Genomic DNA, 16,421 nt, shown 5'->3' on the forward strand with positions numbered 1-16,421 from the left:
TTCCATGCTAGACTAAACATGACAGCTGAGACCAGAGTTTGGCACATACTCAGGAATATCCTCAAGTATCCAAGAGCAAGAGAAAACACTCCACATACCCATAGTCATTTGGCATCAGCCATCCTGACTGAAAGATGGCTAAGGTTGATACCATGAGAGTCTCATAGCTTTTGTATCATTAGGAGATCTGTAAAGACCCTGCAAATGTGAACCAGGCTGTGGGAATACAAGTTGACTATCTCTAGAGAAAGCCCATAAAGGTATTATATAGTCAAAAGCATTCTTGATATAGAACACTATAGGGAACAACAATTACACTGTTTCTTAAACAGGAGCATCCTTGTGGTGCTATGTAGACCATGCTGGTCTTCAACTCATAGAGGTCTCCCTGGCTCTGCCTCCCAAGAACTAGGATTGAAGACACGTGCTATCACACCTAGATTTATTTATTTTCTATATGAATAATTTTTGCCTACATGTATGTATATGAACAATGTGCATGCCCAGTGTCCATGGAGGTCAGAAGTGGGCACTGAATCCTTCAGGAATGAAGTTGAAGGGTGGTGAGCATCGTGTAGGTTTCTGGGAACTAAACCCAGGTCCTCGGGAAGAGCACCAACTCAAACTGAGTATTTATTTCTCTATCTTATTTATTACTATATGTGTAAGAGGGTGAGAAAGGAACAAAAGGAAGGAGGGAAGAACTGAGGAAGGGCGTGAGGGTGGGAGAAAAGAAGAGAGAAGGAGAAAGCATATCAGATGATACACCTGGAAGTCAGAATCTACAGCTGACATTAGAGAGTCATTTCTCTCCTTTCACTGGATGTTATGGGTATGATGCTCATGTCATCAGTGTAGCATGGTAACCAGTCTTTTAGAAATGCCAACCCAAAGCTCTATCATGCAGTAAATATGATACATAAAAGACTGTGTCTGTGTGAGATTATATATATATGAAGAGTTTGAATATATATGAATTTTATACATATATTCATTTCTAGGGAAAAGTATTTTAAAAATAAAATACACTAGCTCCTAAAAGTCTTAGAACACCATTCACACAGCATGTGTGACACAGACCATATGCCTGTCATAGTGCATATGTGGAGTTCAGGAGACAACTTGTAGAAGTAGTTTCTCTTCTTCTTCTATGTGAACCCCAGGGATGCAACTCATGTTTTCAAGATTGGTTTTAATCACCTTTATCTACTGAGCCATATCACTGACCTTTTTTATTTAAAAAAAATTTGGAGTAGATGTGAGACGTACAGGATCATTTGTATTCTAAGTTGGTCTTGACCTTTCCCTATAGCCAAAGAGGATCTTGAAATCATGGTCTCCTGCCTTCACCTCCAGAGTACATGGATCATAGTCATGTGAGCCACACCTGGTATATGTGTGGCTGGGGATGGGAGCTAGGGCTGAGTGAGCAAGTGCTCTGCAAACTGAGCCACATTCACAGCACATATTTGAAATTACAGAGTTGAATAAATGATATTGTGTATAATAATACTACTATTTAAATTATTTTAGATCACAGAGAAGGCTTAATCATAATATATATACATTATATATATAATAGATATCACATACACAGCACATATATACACATATGTGCATACATACACACACACACACACACACAGAGAGAGAGAGAGAGAGAGAGAGAGAGAGAGAGAGAGAGAGAGAGAGAGAGAGAGAGAGAGAGAGAGAGGAACAGAGAGGAACAGAGAGGAACAGAGAGGAACAGAGAGGAACAGAGAGTGTGTGTGTGTGTGCCAATGTACCCCATTTACTACATAGAAGATCTTAGAGTTGGCATTTCAGAAGGACTGATTAGTGTACAATCTGATCCTGTTTATACCTAGAACCCACAGTGGAAGGACAGAAGTGACACCCAAATGTCATCTGTTGATCCTGTGACTTCCAGGTGTATGATCAGACTGTCATAAAGCACCACAACGTAGGTGGCTCATGCAGGTGTGATCCATGAATAACATCAATCCAGCATGTAGAGAATTTATCTACTCAAAAAACTACCCCCCCCCACTGCATCCACTGTATGATCTGTCACAAAAGGAAGCAGGGACTCAGGAAAGGCACACAGTCTGCTGCCTGGCTATTGTGACATTCTTTGTTCTGTTAGGCATATCAAGAATCTCTCTTAGTTAAACTGAGCTTGTGTGAAAGACACTGAGTTTTTTTTTGTTTGCTTGTTTGTTTGTTTTGCAAACAAACAGACAAGCAAAAAAAATCCTTCCAAACAAAACAACAACAAACCCTTGTAATATAACTTTCATGTGTAAGGAATGTTGATTGACTTAAACCCAGGAAACAATAGATTCTCTAACATTTCACTTAAGGATGACTATAGTTCCTCTTGGGAAGAAACACAATAATCCATTGCTTAAAAATCCAGGGAATGCAACTTGAATCCTAAGGGCCAGAGGTCTCCATAGCTTCTTCCCACCCACTTCTCCTGTGCGTAGGGAGGGCAGAGTGAGCATGGTGCGAACATCAAATACACAAGAAGTGACATTCAAAAATGTGTGCTAATTTTGCAAATAAATGTCAGTACAATGAGCATTTGGCAGAAATTATGGGAATATAAATAATTTGATAACTAATTGTGTGATCCATTGTCTTTTCTAAAAACAGAGTTAGGTTTTTTTTTTTTAATCCATAAATATTTTCCTTCAAATCATCATGACAGTCATTTCCTAAACTTTCTTCATAACATTGCTCTTCTCTTAATAGTCAGTGGTCAAACAGGCTTCTATTTTTGATACTATAATTGTAGACTGTTTCCTTCATTTTTTTTTCTTTAAAAATACAGAACAATGAAATCTTTTTTTTAATTCCCATGTAGTTGGTTGTATCTTCATTCCTATACAGAACCCACACCAGTGGGGACTCATGCACTTGCCTGTCCTATCTCCAGCTAACCAAGAATAGACTATGCATATGGTCTGATCTCTTTCTTTAACAACTCATTCCGTGAGAACTTTTAGCACAAGATGTTTGTTTAGAGTGTGAAGATGGAGGCTGAAGAGATGCCTTGGAGGGTGAAATCACCTGCTTCCAAGCCTGACAATATGCCTTTGATTTCTAAGACTCACACGATGCAGAGAGAACAGCTCTCACAAGTTGTCTTCTGACCTCCACATATGCACCAAGGCACATACACTTGTCACTCATGTGTGTGCATACACACATTTAGCTTTTAGAGTGAATTTGCACTTCTAGTCAGCCAAATAGACACATTAGTCAAATCGTTAAATGCAGGAAAAGTGTAGTTAAATATTCCACCTGTGAACGCCATTTTTTCTGCCTATACTCAATAGAAAATGGCATAGGCATTGGTTTGACATAAAAAATAATTATGATGATTGTTCTGTTTTATTTTCATGTCCAAGTGTTTACTAAGAAGGAGTGGGGTGATTGGTTAGGTAAAATAACTTAGGCACAGATACTGAGCTTTTACAATAATTTTGCCAGTTAATATTTCAGTTGAAGACAAACTCAATGTTAAGTGATACTTAACATTAAATAAGAATAGAAGCCCATGTTCTGCATTATCTCCTCAGGCAGCAACCCAATTGCTCATCTTATAGAAGCACATGGCTGACCAGCAAAGCCTGTGTCCCCACAGAAATGGTCACATGACAGAAGAGGCCATCTCTAACCCATAACCCTCCGAACCTTCTCTAGCAGAGTAGTAGGGAGGTCTACCTTCTTAACACCCTTAGAGCATTTGTCCTGTAACAAGGCTATCAGCCTCACATTCTTCACATTACTTAGAACAATGGCACCCATTAATAGAATCACAAATAGATTATGACCAGCTTGAGGGAAGAGCCCATAGTAAACTGGACTTCCCCCTAGCTCCTCTCAACACAATATCACCCATCCAAGGTTGCTTAGTAAATTCTACTCTACCACAGTTCCGGTACTTTTGATTCAGCTGTGGTGGGACAAAACTCAGGAAAACAAAGAGGAGACTCCACCCATCTCTGCATAAGGGTCTTTGTGTTGGTCCCTATTCATATCAGAAAGGGACAGACAAGGAAGTGGTGGTGTATTTATAGCTCTGTTTATGATATAGCAAAGATGTTTGGCTACAGCTCTTTAAGAGAATGAAAGAAAAAGGCTTGAGCTACAACGTTTATAATCTTCTTTCCCCTCTCCATATCTTTATTATGTTAACAGTCCTTATAAGGCTCTTTAACCAAGAGTACAGGTCTTTTTTTTTTCTTTGCTTGCATACATGCATGGCATGTGTATATTTGCATACATGTATTCAAATGTCTATGGGCACACATATAGGGAGTGTGCTCATGTGTATATGTATGTGTAAAGGCTTTAGGCCAACATGGACTTTTCTCCCACTTTCTACCTTATTCACTGGGGTAGGGTCTTTTAATTAAACCCAGAGCTCACTGATATAGATAGACTACATAACCAGTTTTTCATGAATTCCCATCCCCATCTTTATAATGTTTGTTGTCAGACTGCATGCCCATCTTGCATTTATTAGCATTCTTAGGATCCAAACTGTGGTCACTCCTGTACCACAAATACTTTATCTGCTGAGAAATCTCCCTGGCCATCTTTAATTATAGGAAAACTTCGGTTAGTCCTCTTGAGCTTCTGTTAATAAAGATCACCCATGCACTGTAGGACACCTTATTGCATCCAAGTTCATCTAATAAGATAAAGTATCAGGTTCTTTTTAAAACATGGAACTCCTACTGATAAGAATAATAACGTAAACTCATAGCAGAATGCCAAGTAAATATAACCCTAAGGATATGGTGAGCAGAATTTGAGTTTAGTCCCAAACTACACAGATCTATTTAGAAAAGAGCCTCAAATAGAACATGAACATTAGATTGCATTTGGTGTCTGGGGAAGCAATCATCTCTGTTTGATGAAGTATGAGTCACATCTTTAGATGGAACTTGGTCATAGTTCAAGAGAGAGAGGAAGTACGCTCTGGGTGTAGGAATGCAACCTGAGCTGTCACCATTATCCAGTGTGATCTGACTTGTGAGTGGCTATGATGGCCATATCTCCTTCAAGTCTGCAACTATTAGATGTCAGAAATCTGCTTTATAGCACTCAGCACCAAATTAGAAACTGGTAATGTGAACAGGATAGTGACTGTATAAAGTAGTGTAGAGCAGCAGCAGTTAACTCAAAGAGAACAAGGAGAACATTATAATTTCTGGTTACTAAGCTCCTTCGTGGACACCAGGCTGATTGATAAATGGTGTCCCAAACAGTAGCTCCTATGCTCATTTCAAAAGGTCCAAGGTAACAGGAGGTTCCAGACCTATGTGCTCGCCTAACACAAGGTGGTTCTGTTAGCACTGCAGTTCTGAAAATAAGGATCACTGGCATTTTACGAATGGGAAAAATGACCTAACTGTGTCTTAGTGACTAATTTATTACTCTGAAGAGGTACCATGCATAAGACACCTTAAAGGAAGCACTTGATTGAGGGGAGGGGGCCTTGTTTATATTTTCAGAGGGTGAGTCCAGATCATTGTGGCAGGGAGCATGAAAACAGGCATGTAGGCATGGTTCTGAATCAGCAGCTGAGAGTTTATATCTCATCCATTAGCATGTGATAGAGGTAGGGAGAGACTGAGTCTAGGGTAGGTTTTTAAAACCTCAAAGCCTACCTTTCCGTGACACACTTTTTTGAAGAAGACCCCTCCTCCTTAAAGAAAGGCACACACCTCCTTGAAGACCATGTCTCCTAATCTCTCTTAAACAGTTCACCAGTTGAGAATCAAACATTGAAATTTATAAGTCTATGGGGATCATTATCATTTAAACCACCACACCATAGAATGTATTGTTGCTGTAAATATTTTTTTTTTTTTTTTGCTCTGATTGGTATTTTATTTCTCCTTTACAAGTTCCACACAATAGACAACATTTGGGAAACATTGTTATCTTTGCTGAAAACAATCATATAATCATTTCAAACAACACAAATGTGTACACACATGACTGAGGTTTCTGCAGCCTACAAACACCTATTTGGGTTTAAAAAGGAGAAAAAGCAATACATTGCTGTAAATATTTTTTTAAAAAAGATTTTGTTGCTATTGGCACCACAGCCTCGCTCCTCAGGAGCTGTTCTAGTGTGGAGCCAGGCACCTAGATGCTATCACATGATCTGCAAGCTGGCCCCACCATTCAGTTCACTTCCCAGGTGATGCACTTTGCCCACCATAGCTGCTTCTGTTCGAAGTGGTCCACGACCACCCCAGTGTGTTGTTGTTCTGCTTTCACACACTGTCTTCCACAGCCCAGTAAAGCTATGACTCAACAACCAATAACTTATCAAACAGGTTTATATGTTAAATTCTCAATACATAATCCCTCTACATGATAGGCTTACAACCAGATGACAAAGAGATAAACTTCCCACCTAGATAAGATAAATTGATCCATAAAAATGCCTAGAAATAATCAGAACAACCTTAACCATAAAAAGATGTGCTGAGAGAAATATCCATGTCTGCCTTCTCTCTCTAATCCTTACTTCTCCCCCTCTTCTGCATTCCCAAAACTTTCTTCCCACCCATTCTCTCCTGTCCAATCCTGTATCTCCTTGACATCAACTTACACATCACCCTTTCTGTTTGCCAAGAAAAAAAAAACCTTTTTTTTTTCAAATGTAAGTGGTGTACAACTATTACCATTTGAAAATAACTATGTTTTCTCAAAGTTACTGAGTTTGATTAGGCTATAAAACTAAATTAGTCTTCTACTCCATTAGAAATCTGAGAATGGCCAAATATCTAAAAACATAGGAAGCCTAACATTGCTTCCAGATCTGAGACAGGTTGTGAAGACAAATCTTTACTAGCAGTCCCCTGTTAGCAACATGTGAGAGCAAGTCTTCAGCCTTCTGGTCCAGGATTGCTGACAGACTTTTGAAATGCAAAAAATCTTGAAGAGCTGATAATTTTGGCTCAGCAAAGATTATCAGTTGGCTATTCTGCATAATGTGTCCCTTTATGGACAATATTAGTCTGCAGATAAAATAGGCAGCTTCTGCCTAGTGGCTGCCTGGCCACAAAGTATACTGCACCTGGAGGTAGGGATGATCAATATCTTCATTAAATCCACCAAAGGGGAACTGTAAGGAGCATATATGTCTCAACAAAATATAAATCACATTAAATGTCATAATTTATTGATTTCTGACTTTTTTGAAAACCATCTAACTACAAAAAGCATTTCTGCACTGTTAAGCTTTGACTACTCTTGGCCATTTCTAATCGAAATATCTCAACGTATAAACAGATAAAGCCAATAATCCATAGTGGAAATGGAATTTAAATTCATGTCTCTCTGAGTTGAGCTTCAACAGAGATCCAAATTACCTAAACTATTTATTGTCTCTTCCTTTACAGGAAAAACAGTTGTTAACTCTTTGATCCCTGGACAAATGTTTCTGCCTTGGGAGGATGGAGAAAACAATGTAATGAGAAAATGTGGAGATGAATGAGTTTGAGAGAAAAGATGGGTAGCTCCACTCTGAGTAGTGGTAGAATTGAAAGACCCCAGGGAGATCTGAGATACCTGAGAAGCCAGAAGTAAAAGTTGAGACTCAGCGATGGCTGAAGCCTTGAAGACAAGGTATCCTCTGATGAAAACATATCTGTGGACAAACCATATCCAAATGAAATGTACACAGAAATTCCAATCTAAGCCTGAGAAGGAAGAGAGTTTCTGGATGAGTACTAGGTAGAACCCATGGACCAAACATGCTGGACATCCCTTGCTTCTGCAGGAGGTTGTGATGCTCAGTGGATTCCCCTGGTGGCTCTTTAGCAGAAACCAGGAACACTGATGGCAAATATGCCAAAAGAGCTAAGACCTGAGCTGAGTATTTGATAGGATAGGCTTATATACTTTAGTTAAGGAAAATAAAAATTGATGTAGAATAAGAGAGCTCAGGAAATCACCCAGTCAGTGGCAGAGAACTTTCTACCAAAGCAAGAGGAACAGAACTCAAATCCTTAGCACCCTCAAAATACCTGGGCAAGGTAACAGTTGCTTACAACCCCAGCTTTGGGGAAAGAAAGATATTAGATCCCTAGGTATCATTAGCCAGTCAGGTAAGCTGAAGCACTGAGATTCTGGTGAAGTGAGAATTAATGATTCAAAACAGGGTGGAAAGCAATAGAGGAGTACTACCGATGTCCTTCCATGGACTCTAAGTATGTATTCCTTGGCATACATGCCTTTGCATTTACACATATAGCATACCACATACACACAGACATACACATATACAAAGAATACCTGAAGAAAAATAGTATGGCTAGTTAATGACGTAGATAGCTGACTTAAGTATTTTTCTATTGTAGTCAGCATCCATAATTCAATAATAGATTTGCCAGATGTGCTAGTTATGTTTAAGGAACTTGACACAAACCTAAAGACAGAGCTGGGAAGAGAGAGTCTCAATAGAACAATTGCCTTCATCAGATCGTAGGGAACTCTCTTAATTCATGAATCAAGATTGAGGATCTGGGAGGGCCCAGTTCATTGTGGGTGGTGCTACTGCTAGTCTGCTCATCCGCTGGTCCTGATCTGTGTTAGGGAACAGGTTGAGCAAGCCATAAAGAGAAAGCCATTAATCTGCACTCCTTCATGGCCTCTGTTTCAGTTCTAGCTTTTAGGTCTCTGCCTTGACCTACCTCAATGATAGACCTCTACTTGTAAGGCCAAGTTCTCGGTTGCTTTTGCTTACCATCTTTATTATAGCAATAGAAACATAACTAGAACAGCAGGAAAGTTAAAAAAAAATGTGGTAACAGGCTGAGAAGTCATAGAAAGCTTAATTGAAGGTCAATAAACATAGTGACAGAAATATCACAAGAGACCATCAACAAAGAAATCATGTTTAAGCAGTTAAAAGTTACAGGGCAATAAAATTTAAAACATTGAAGATAAAATTTGGTTGACAAGGTTGGTAGTATTTGAAAAAGAAAGAAAAAAATATAAGGTTTGAGGAGGTGACAGAGCTGTTGATACTAAAAGGTTGAGGCATTCCTTTTTCCAAAGGGAGAAAGGAAAGGGACAGGGCAGCTGTCAGCACAGATCCAAGTGCTTGGCAGCTCCTCGTCTACACTGATCTGAGATCATTCTTGTGACTTGCTTCAGCCAACTCAGCACTAGTAAGTGAGACACAAGAGGAGAATGCTGATCACCCTGGAGCTTCTTCTTTCTTGTTTTGTTAAGCTTGGGGTAATGTAGCTCATGGCCATGAGTACATTAGGGGTGATGATTAGTACCGAATATCAACTTGACAGTATCTTGAATTACCCATGAGATGAGCCTCTGGAGACACTAACTAGACTAGGTTAGTTTCTGGGCATGCCTATAAAGTCTTTTCTTGATTAGCTTGAAATGGGCCTCCTCTCACTAAAATATAGGCAGCACCTTCCCTCTAGAGGTAGCCTAGCTGCTTTAATAAAATCTGGGGAAAAGGTTTTTACTTTTGCTGATAGTTTTTGTGGCTTTTTGGCAAATTCGTCTATCCTGATGCTGCCATCCTCTGCTGACAATGATGGACCCTGGTGCCTTCAACTTTCCAATACAAATTGAAGACCTGTAGCTCTACAGGAATCTTCCAGTCTTTGATTGTCAGAGATGGATGCAGCATCCAGCCTTGTCAATTAAAGAAGTTATCAATTCTTAACATCTCCCGTATGATAATAGCCTTTGTTGGGCTGGGCTCAGAAGATCGTGCCATGTAAAGCAATCTAAAAAAGTCCCTATCTGATATATGGCCATTCTATTGGCTCTGCTCCTGTACTAAGCAATCACCATCACTGAGTCAAATACCCAGATTCCTTTTAATGCAGTTTTAGAAATGCCATATGAAGGTGCCAACTCAGCCTGTTAGAAGACAAGAGGCCGCCATGATAAAAACAAATGACAGAAGGTGTCAACTAACAGCAGAAGTGAGTAGAGTAATAATAGTATTGGGACACATGACTCTACCTACCCAGCATGACAGAGGTCCAGAGGGACCTCTACATTTATCACAAAGAAAACAGGCAATGTAAGATAATGTATCATTGAACCATAAGCAAATCCATGCTGGTGAAAATGTGCCAATACTTAGAAACATATATAGCCAGCTTTCTAGATCTTAGAAATTATGCATTTCAATAAGAATTAAAATTTCCACAATAAATAAAAGTGTCAGCTGATAGGTTAGAAAATTAGTTTAAAATAAACAAGAACAAAATAATACAGAGAAAAATACTTCAGAAGAATTCTCTTCATCAAACATCTGACACCTGAGAATCAGAAGAGGATAAGAAAAAACAAAACCAAAACCAAAAAAAAAAAAAAAAGAAAAAAAAAAGAAAAAAGGAAAAAAAAAGAAAAAACCAACACTGAGATTTGTTTTTTCTAGAACTGAAGTGACTGGCCCTTTTCAATATGTATATAAAAGCCAAGCACAATAAACAAAAAGATTCACACCAAAGCACATCTCACCAAGCTGTCAAAACAGCAAAGGAAACAAAATTCCTAGAGCACAGGAGAACTGAACGTCCCACATCATAGGCACAGAATACCACTGTGCTCGGACAGCTCTGGAAACTAAACCACAAGCCAGCTCCTTCATCAATCCGAAGGCAAATGGTTCGCATTATTGAACATTATACCCAGACAAACTAGTAATTAAATGTGAGGATATAACAAAGACATTTCCAGTTGGCAAGATATTAAAAAAAAAAAAAATTAACCTTTTGCTGGAAGGCTCCATGTCTTCCAGCTGCCTTTGTAAACTTTTCATCTCCAGGAGCCAGGAGATGTAATCACTGTTTCATGCTCCACTTGCTTTTCTCTTTCCAACATGAAGCTTTATTTGTCCATTCTGGAAGGTCTAGATTTAAGATACTATTTCCTCCAAGAAGCTATCAGAGTACAATGTTTTAGTTTCCTACTTACCAGACCTTTCTACCAGTCCAGGTACTTTGTTCTAGCTGTATGACATCTCTCCTCAACAGAAACTCAGTAGGCAAAAGCCTTGCCCATTTGTCCTTTGTGGCTCTGATCTTAAAGTCTTTCCTACAAACCAATATACCAAGTACAAGTGCCCTTCTAATAGACAGGCATACTGAAAAGAGCAGTCAAAATGTAGCTTCAGCCTTTTCTGAGAATATCACACCCAGATTATTATATCTGTGTTCTCCAATCCCTTCCACAGCCAGATTTTCCAACATAGTCTACCTACAGGGCAGATGACATCATCTTGACAAGTGTGAAAGGTGAAAAAGAACATTATTCTTTCAATAACAAAGTATGATTCAACAATTTAAGTTCTAGATATATACATAAGCTGGATATATGTCCTAGTTTGCTCTTTGTTGCTCTGATCAAACAAAACTCTGGGAGGAAAGAGTTTATTTGGCTTACAGGTTAAAATCAAGGCAGTACCTTGATGCAGAGCCCACAAAGGAATGCCATTTCCCACTTTGCTCACATATTTGCAGTCAGCAGCCTTCTGATGAGGCACAGAACCACCTACCTAGGGATTTTAGCAACCCCAAAAGAAACTTCCCTATTGTACTGAGGAGCCAATCTAAGGGAGGCTATTGAGGTTACCTTTTCCCAGGTATATCAAGTTGACAACAAGACAAACTAAGAAAACATATAACAAATTAAAATATTTCTCACCTATGACAAACCTTCTACACAAATATCACAGCAGGGTTATTCACAATGCTGAAAAACACCAATAATCCAAATGCCTTTTAATTGATACATTTGTCAAATGTGAGATACAGAAGTAACAGTATAATCTTTGACAATAAAAAAATATAGTGAGATAGATGTCATTGCATGAGCAATAACAATGGATTGTAAGAGAATGCAGGCCATCACAAAGGACTAGCCTGATTCCACAGGAATATATTCAACGTCCAGAACAGATACCCAGAGAGAAAGTTGGTTGATGGCTTTCCTAGGTAGTAGAGTTGCAAGAGATAATGAATAATTTCATGTACTTGGGATTCCTTATAAAGCAAATTTTAAAAGTCCTAAAAGTGATTATAGTCAGGATAGTATAACTCTAAATACACTTAAAATCCATTTTGTTGTTTACCTATCTTATTCTTTGGAGAAAGAGTCTCTAAAATGTTGTGTAAACAGGATTTGACTTCTTATCCTCTTAAGTTACAGGCATAAACTCTTAATTAACATGTCTCTTAATTTGTTCATTAAATACCAACTATAAATTTAATTTTTATACTTCTTGAGATCAAAAAGTGAGAAATCGGCTCCTTGCCATCACAGTTGAAGACTAGGATGCTTACTGTTGACAGTTCGACAACAAATAAACAGAAACAGAAATCACCACAGTACTAACTCCAAGATTATCCTTCTTACAGTTTCACAAAAGTTCATCCCTCTCTGATTCATCCAAGAAATACTCATTTGGTTTATAGTATATGCGAAGCTAACTTTAAATTGGAGATTAGATTTCAATATGTAACTTCATAAAGAATGGAATGCTGTGAGAACTAATTAAATTCTCATTACTTGTTTTCAAAGCAATCTCAGTCTTATGAACTTTAGCATGGCAGTGTACACAAAAGATGCCAGAACTGGAAAAGTCAAAACCTATCTGGGACCCAGAAACATCAAGGTAAAGGACAGTCATCCATTGACACTAACGTGCCCCAAAAACAAATCTGCCCTCCGCTCACTTACTGCATGCTATTCCAGAGAGGCCAAAACAGAATTCTGGTCTTATCGGCTGTGTCACTGCCCAGTTACATAACCTTTCACGGGCCATTTAACATTCGACCGCAGTGTTTCTAGTCTCACAATTTGCCAACACCTTTATTTCACATAGGCATAGAAGATAACATAGTTCCTCTCACACAAATGAATTAATGTCTTCTGTTGACCAAGTAAAAACACCAATTCATAACATCATTCTATTTGAGGGATGATTATAAAATAAAGTGGTAGAGAGCTCTAATCCTGCTTTTGCATCCTGTCTTCAAGGAGATGAGAATTAAAAGACAGTACCCACCCAGCCATGAGCTGAAATAAATGCTTAAATCAGTGCTTCCATCTTTCCTCAATACAAATTCAAATATTCACCCCAGATTTAGCCATTGGAACAATCCAGTTCTAAGGTACTGGTCCACTTTGGCAGACAAGTAGATATAAATAAACTATTTTGATTAAACATAGGAAAAAGGTTTTTTTCCATTACTTTGCCTTAGCTTTAAATTGTCTTTCTTGTTCTTTAATACTTAACATCATTTCAACCAGAGTCGCTTTGAGCAATAAAACAAGGACTTACTTAGAAGCCACACTTTGATGCACACTAGGGTGAAAGATTTAGACTTTTCTGTAGTTAAGTCAGTAAGTTCCTGACTGAACAGGGGACAACCACAGATAAAAATACCCTGGACAGATAATTAAAGATTTCAATGGCCAGATCTATAACATATTGAGTTGTAGGGAAAAAAGGGCTCACCATGAAAAAGAGTTAAATTTTGGTGAGTATAAATTAGCTGCAAGCAGAATAATCTTATTTTTGAAACAAACACTGCTATTTTTTTTCCCTTGACTTTTCTTTAAGTTCAAGTGCAAAAGACAGAATGTGGAATTGGGTTTTGAGACACAAACCATATCTGTGACAGTGTACCTTTGTGGCTCCTTAATGTTACCAAGCATTCATTATTTGCAGTTATTTAACTTTGGCTTCCTGCTGTCTTCCAGTGGCTAATTGGTGACAGGGAACAGGTAAGCTAATGGCAACCGGGTTACATTTTGCTTTTCCATTTTCACTGTCAGGAAAGAGAGCCTTCCTCATGGTGTTCTTAAGGTCTGTCTAGCAATTAAGGCTGTGAGACCTGGAGACAGGTTTCCAGCCAGCTGATAATGCAGGAGCAGTGGTCTGTAGAACTCAAGGACTCCCGGCAGTAGCTTGGTAACCACTACAGCAGCTGTTTTAGAGGCATGAATATTGGTCTGTCCATGCATTCAAGCCAAGCCACCATTCCCATAGCAACACATATAGATTTTACTCCTCCTAGAGACGAGGCAGCAGGCAGAAACCTTGTGATAATGCCCTGATTTTTCCAGCAAGATCAATGCCCTACTTACTCTTTTTCATAACAGTGACTGGATTTTTTTTTAAAGGCAACTAGTAACCGTTTTGAAATATGTTCACTTGGAAGTTACAAGCCTTCAACGTGGACCACAAACTATGGTTTCAAATGAGCTATTATTCAAATGTCTGCAGAAGATAATACAATTCCAATCGTAACAATAACGAGTTCTGTCACAGTGTCATATTCTGAGTGAAATCCAGTCTGGGATCAATTCCTTGCAGATTTCAGAACAGGTTTGCATTTGCTCCTCCATGAACACACTTCATCATAGAACAAAGAAAACCTTACTGGGGGTGTGGGGGGGTCAGTTTAATCAATGAAATCCTTTGTTGCTTTTGCTTGCAAAAAGTAACGTAAATAAACATCTAAAGAGAGCTTCGTAAACCACCTATGCAGTAAACTTTATGGGAACAGTTGTTTTAGACTGGGGAATATAAACCTTAGCCTCTACACTGTTTTGTAAACAGAGATGGTTTGCTGGCAAGAGGAAGCAAAATATTTTGGTATTACATGCAGTTTTTCCTCTTTGTATATTTGGAAATCCTTTTGTTTGTGTTCAAATTATCCCCCCACCACGGAAACAAGTTGCTTAGATTAGAAATCAACATTAAAGATTATTATTAATATCACATTTCCCCTAATGATGCCTATGTCAAGTCAACTGATGGATTATTGCAGTGGATCAGGCATGAGATTCAGGGGATACATCCACAGGCAGGCCCCTCAGGGGCACCGTGCAGTCCTCCCCCCAAAAGGTATGTTTCTTACCTTTGCTTTTTCCAACTGCGCCTGGGCCTGCCGCTCAGCTTCTCGACGCACTGCCTCCCGGTCCTCTTCCAAAGACACATCTGAATCGGATGGGCGGCTGGTGTAGGAGTCTGCCGAACCCTGCAGAGGAGAATATGTATTAGAAAATAGATCCAGTGTGTGATGGGGGCACTGGAACAGCCTCACTGATGTGACAGTTTGCTTCCTGGAATGTTCTGTAAATTCCTGAAAAGAGGAGAGAATAGTCCACTGGCAGCAACCCACCTAGAAATAAAACACACCCTTTGCCCTGTATACTCTTCACTAAGGTAGCTGTGTGTGTGCCAAGACACTAGTCCTTCCCCAGATTCATTTACCAGAAAGTATTCGTTCTTGAAGCCTCTGTCTGCTCTTTTATCATTAAACCAACTCCGTGGTGCAGTGCAGCGCTGAAGGGCATTGATGCATTTCAAGGATAACTCCAACACCAGCCTGAGGGCTGGAGCAAGTATTCACACTCAGGGAGACCAACAAAACCCATCAAAGGGAGTCTGACTGCAAACTTGAACCCTCTGTAATCTTGCTGCCGTGATACAACTTCCATTATCATCTGAAGGCTGTTTCTCTACCACCTACCTCACCTGTTACCTTCTCAAACAATATGGTAAAACACTCCAGCCTGCACCCCTCCCTCTCCCAGAAACATATTTAAAAAATACCTGTACACAGATATTTAGTGGGAGCTGGCTACAGACAGCACCTGCTTGAGAGATTTCCTCTGGTAATAAATTACAGCGCAGGAAAAGGAGCTCAGAAAAATGTCAGGAATCTCCCTGGCTTCCTCTCAGGCAATCACGAGCATATTAACTAAATCAAACCACCCTCTCCGCAGGCACTTGCTGCAACATCGGAAAAGCAAAGAAAACACTGTCTCCCGCGAACAAAAAGCCCTCTCGCTTACACAGATGTCCGAATTCTTCAGCCTTCCTCCCTTGGCTCTTTTCAGAAGCCTGATCCAGGTGGCCTTCATGAGCTGGATAGCGCCTTTATCTTCGGCAGCTGCAGCCCAGGGTACAGATCCTCAGAGCGCGCTGAGCCCTGGAGAATCCTAGAACCTTTGCTATCCATGCTCTAAGAAGCCCCTCTTGTCAGCCCCCTTCTCCCTCTGGGGTTCTCACTCCCAGCCCCAGTAACACTTCTGTCGGAGGAGAATCTTATTTTCCCATTTCAAGAGGGAACACACACACACACACACACACACACACGGACAGAATCTAATAATTTCTAATTGCTTTCAAAATAAAGACAGGTCCAAGTGCAGAGACTGCCTTCAACTTGTTTAAACTCAATGCATTCGATTACTCTAAATATTCTCTTCCCTGCACTTGGCTTGGCGAAGGAAATTAGTTTCAAGAGGACATTTTAGAAAAACAAAAGTAAACAAGCAAACAAATCCCCAGACTATGCCCTGATATTTCCGAGTGTAAAGTT

The 16,421-nt window shown here is 39.4% G+C and overlaps 1 protein-coding gene across 14 annotated transcripts in view; it reads right to left on the bottom strand.

The window, feature by feature from the left end:
* CACNB2 (calcium voltage-gated channel auxiliary subunit beta 2) overlaps positions 1-16,421 on the bottom strand; it is a gene marked incomplete at both ends in the record, with an annotated part of 343,951 nt that overhangs the window by 79,482 nt on the left and 248,048 nt on the right. For 11 of the 14 annotated variants that reach the window (XM_080917897.1, XM_080917887.1, XM_080917893.1 and 8 more), the window contains one exon: positions 14,952-15,071. In XM_080917897.1, coding sequence (XP_080774023.1) covers positions 14,952-15,071 — 120 coding nt within the window. Of the gene's footprint in view, positions 1-14,951; positions 15,072-15,891; positions 15,961-16,421 lie in introns of those variants that run through there. The other 3 variants (XM_080917890.1, XM_080917896.1, XM_080917898.1) reach the window with 1 other exon arrangement.

This window comes from Micromys minutus, assembly GCF_963924665.1.
Source record: "Micromys minutus genome assembly, chromosome: 6".
Taxonomy (NCBI): Eukaryota; Metazoa; Chordata; class Mammalia; order Rodentia; family Muridae; genus Micromys; species Micromys minutus.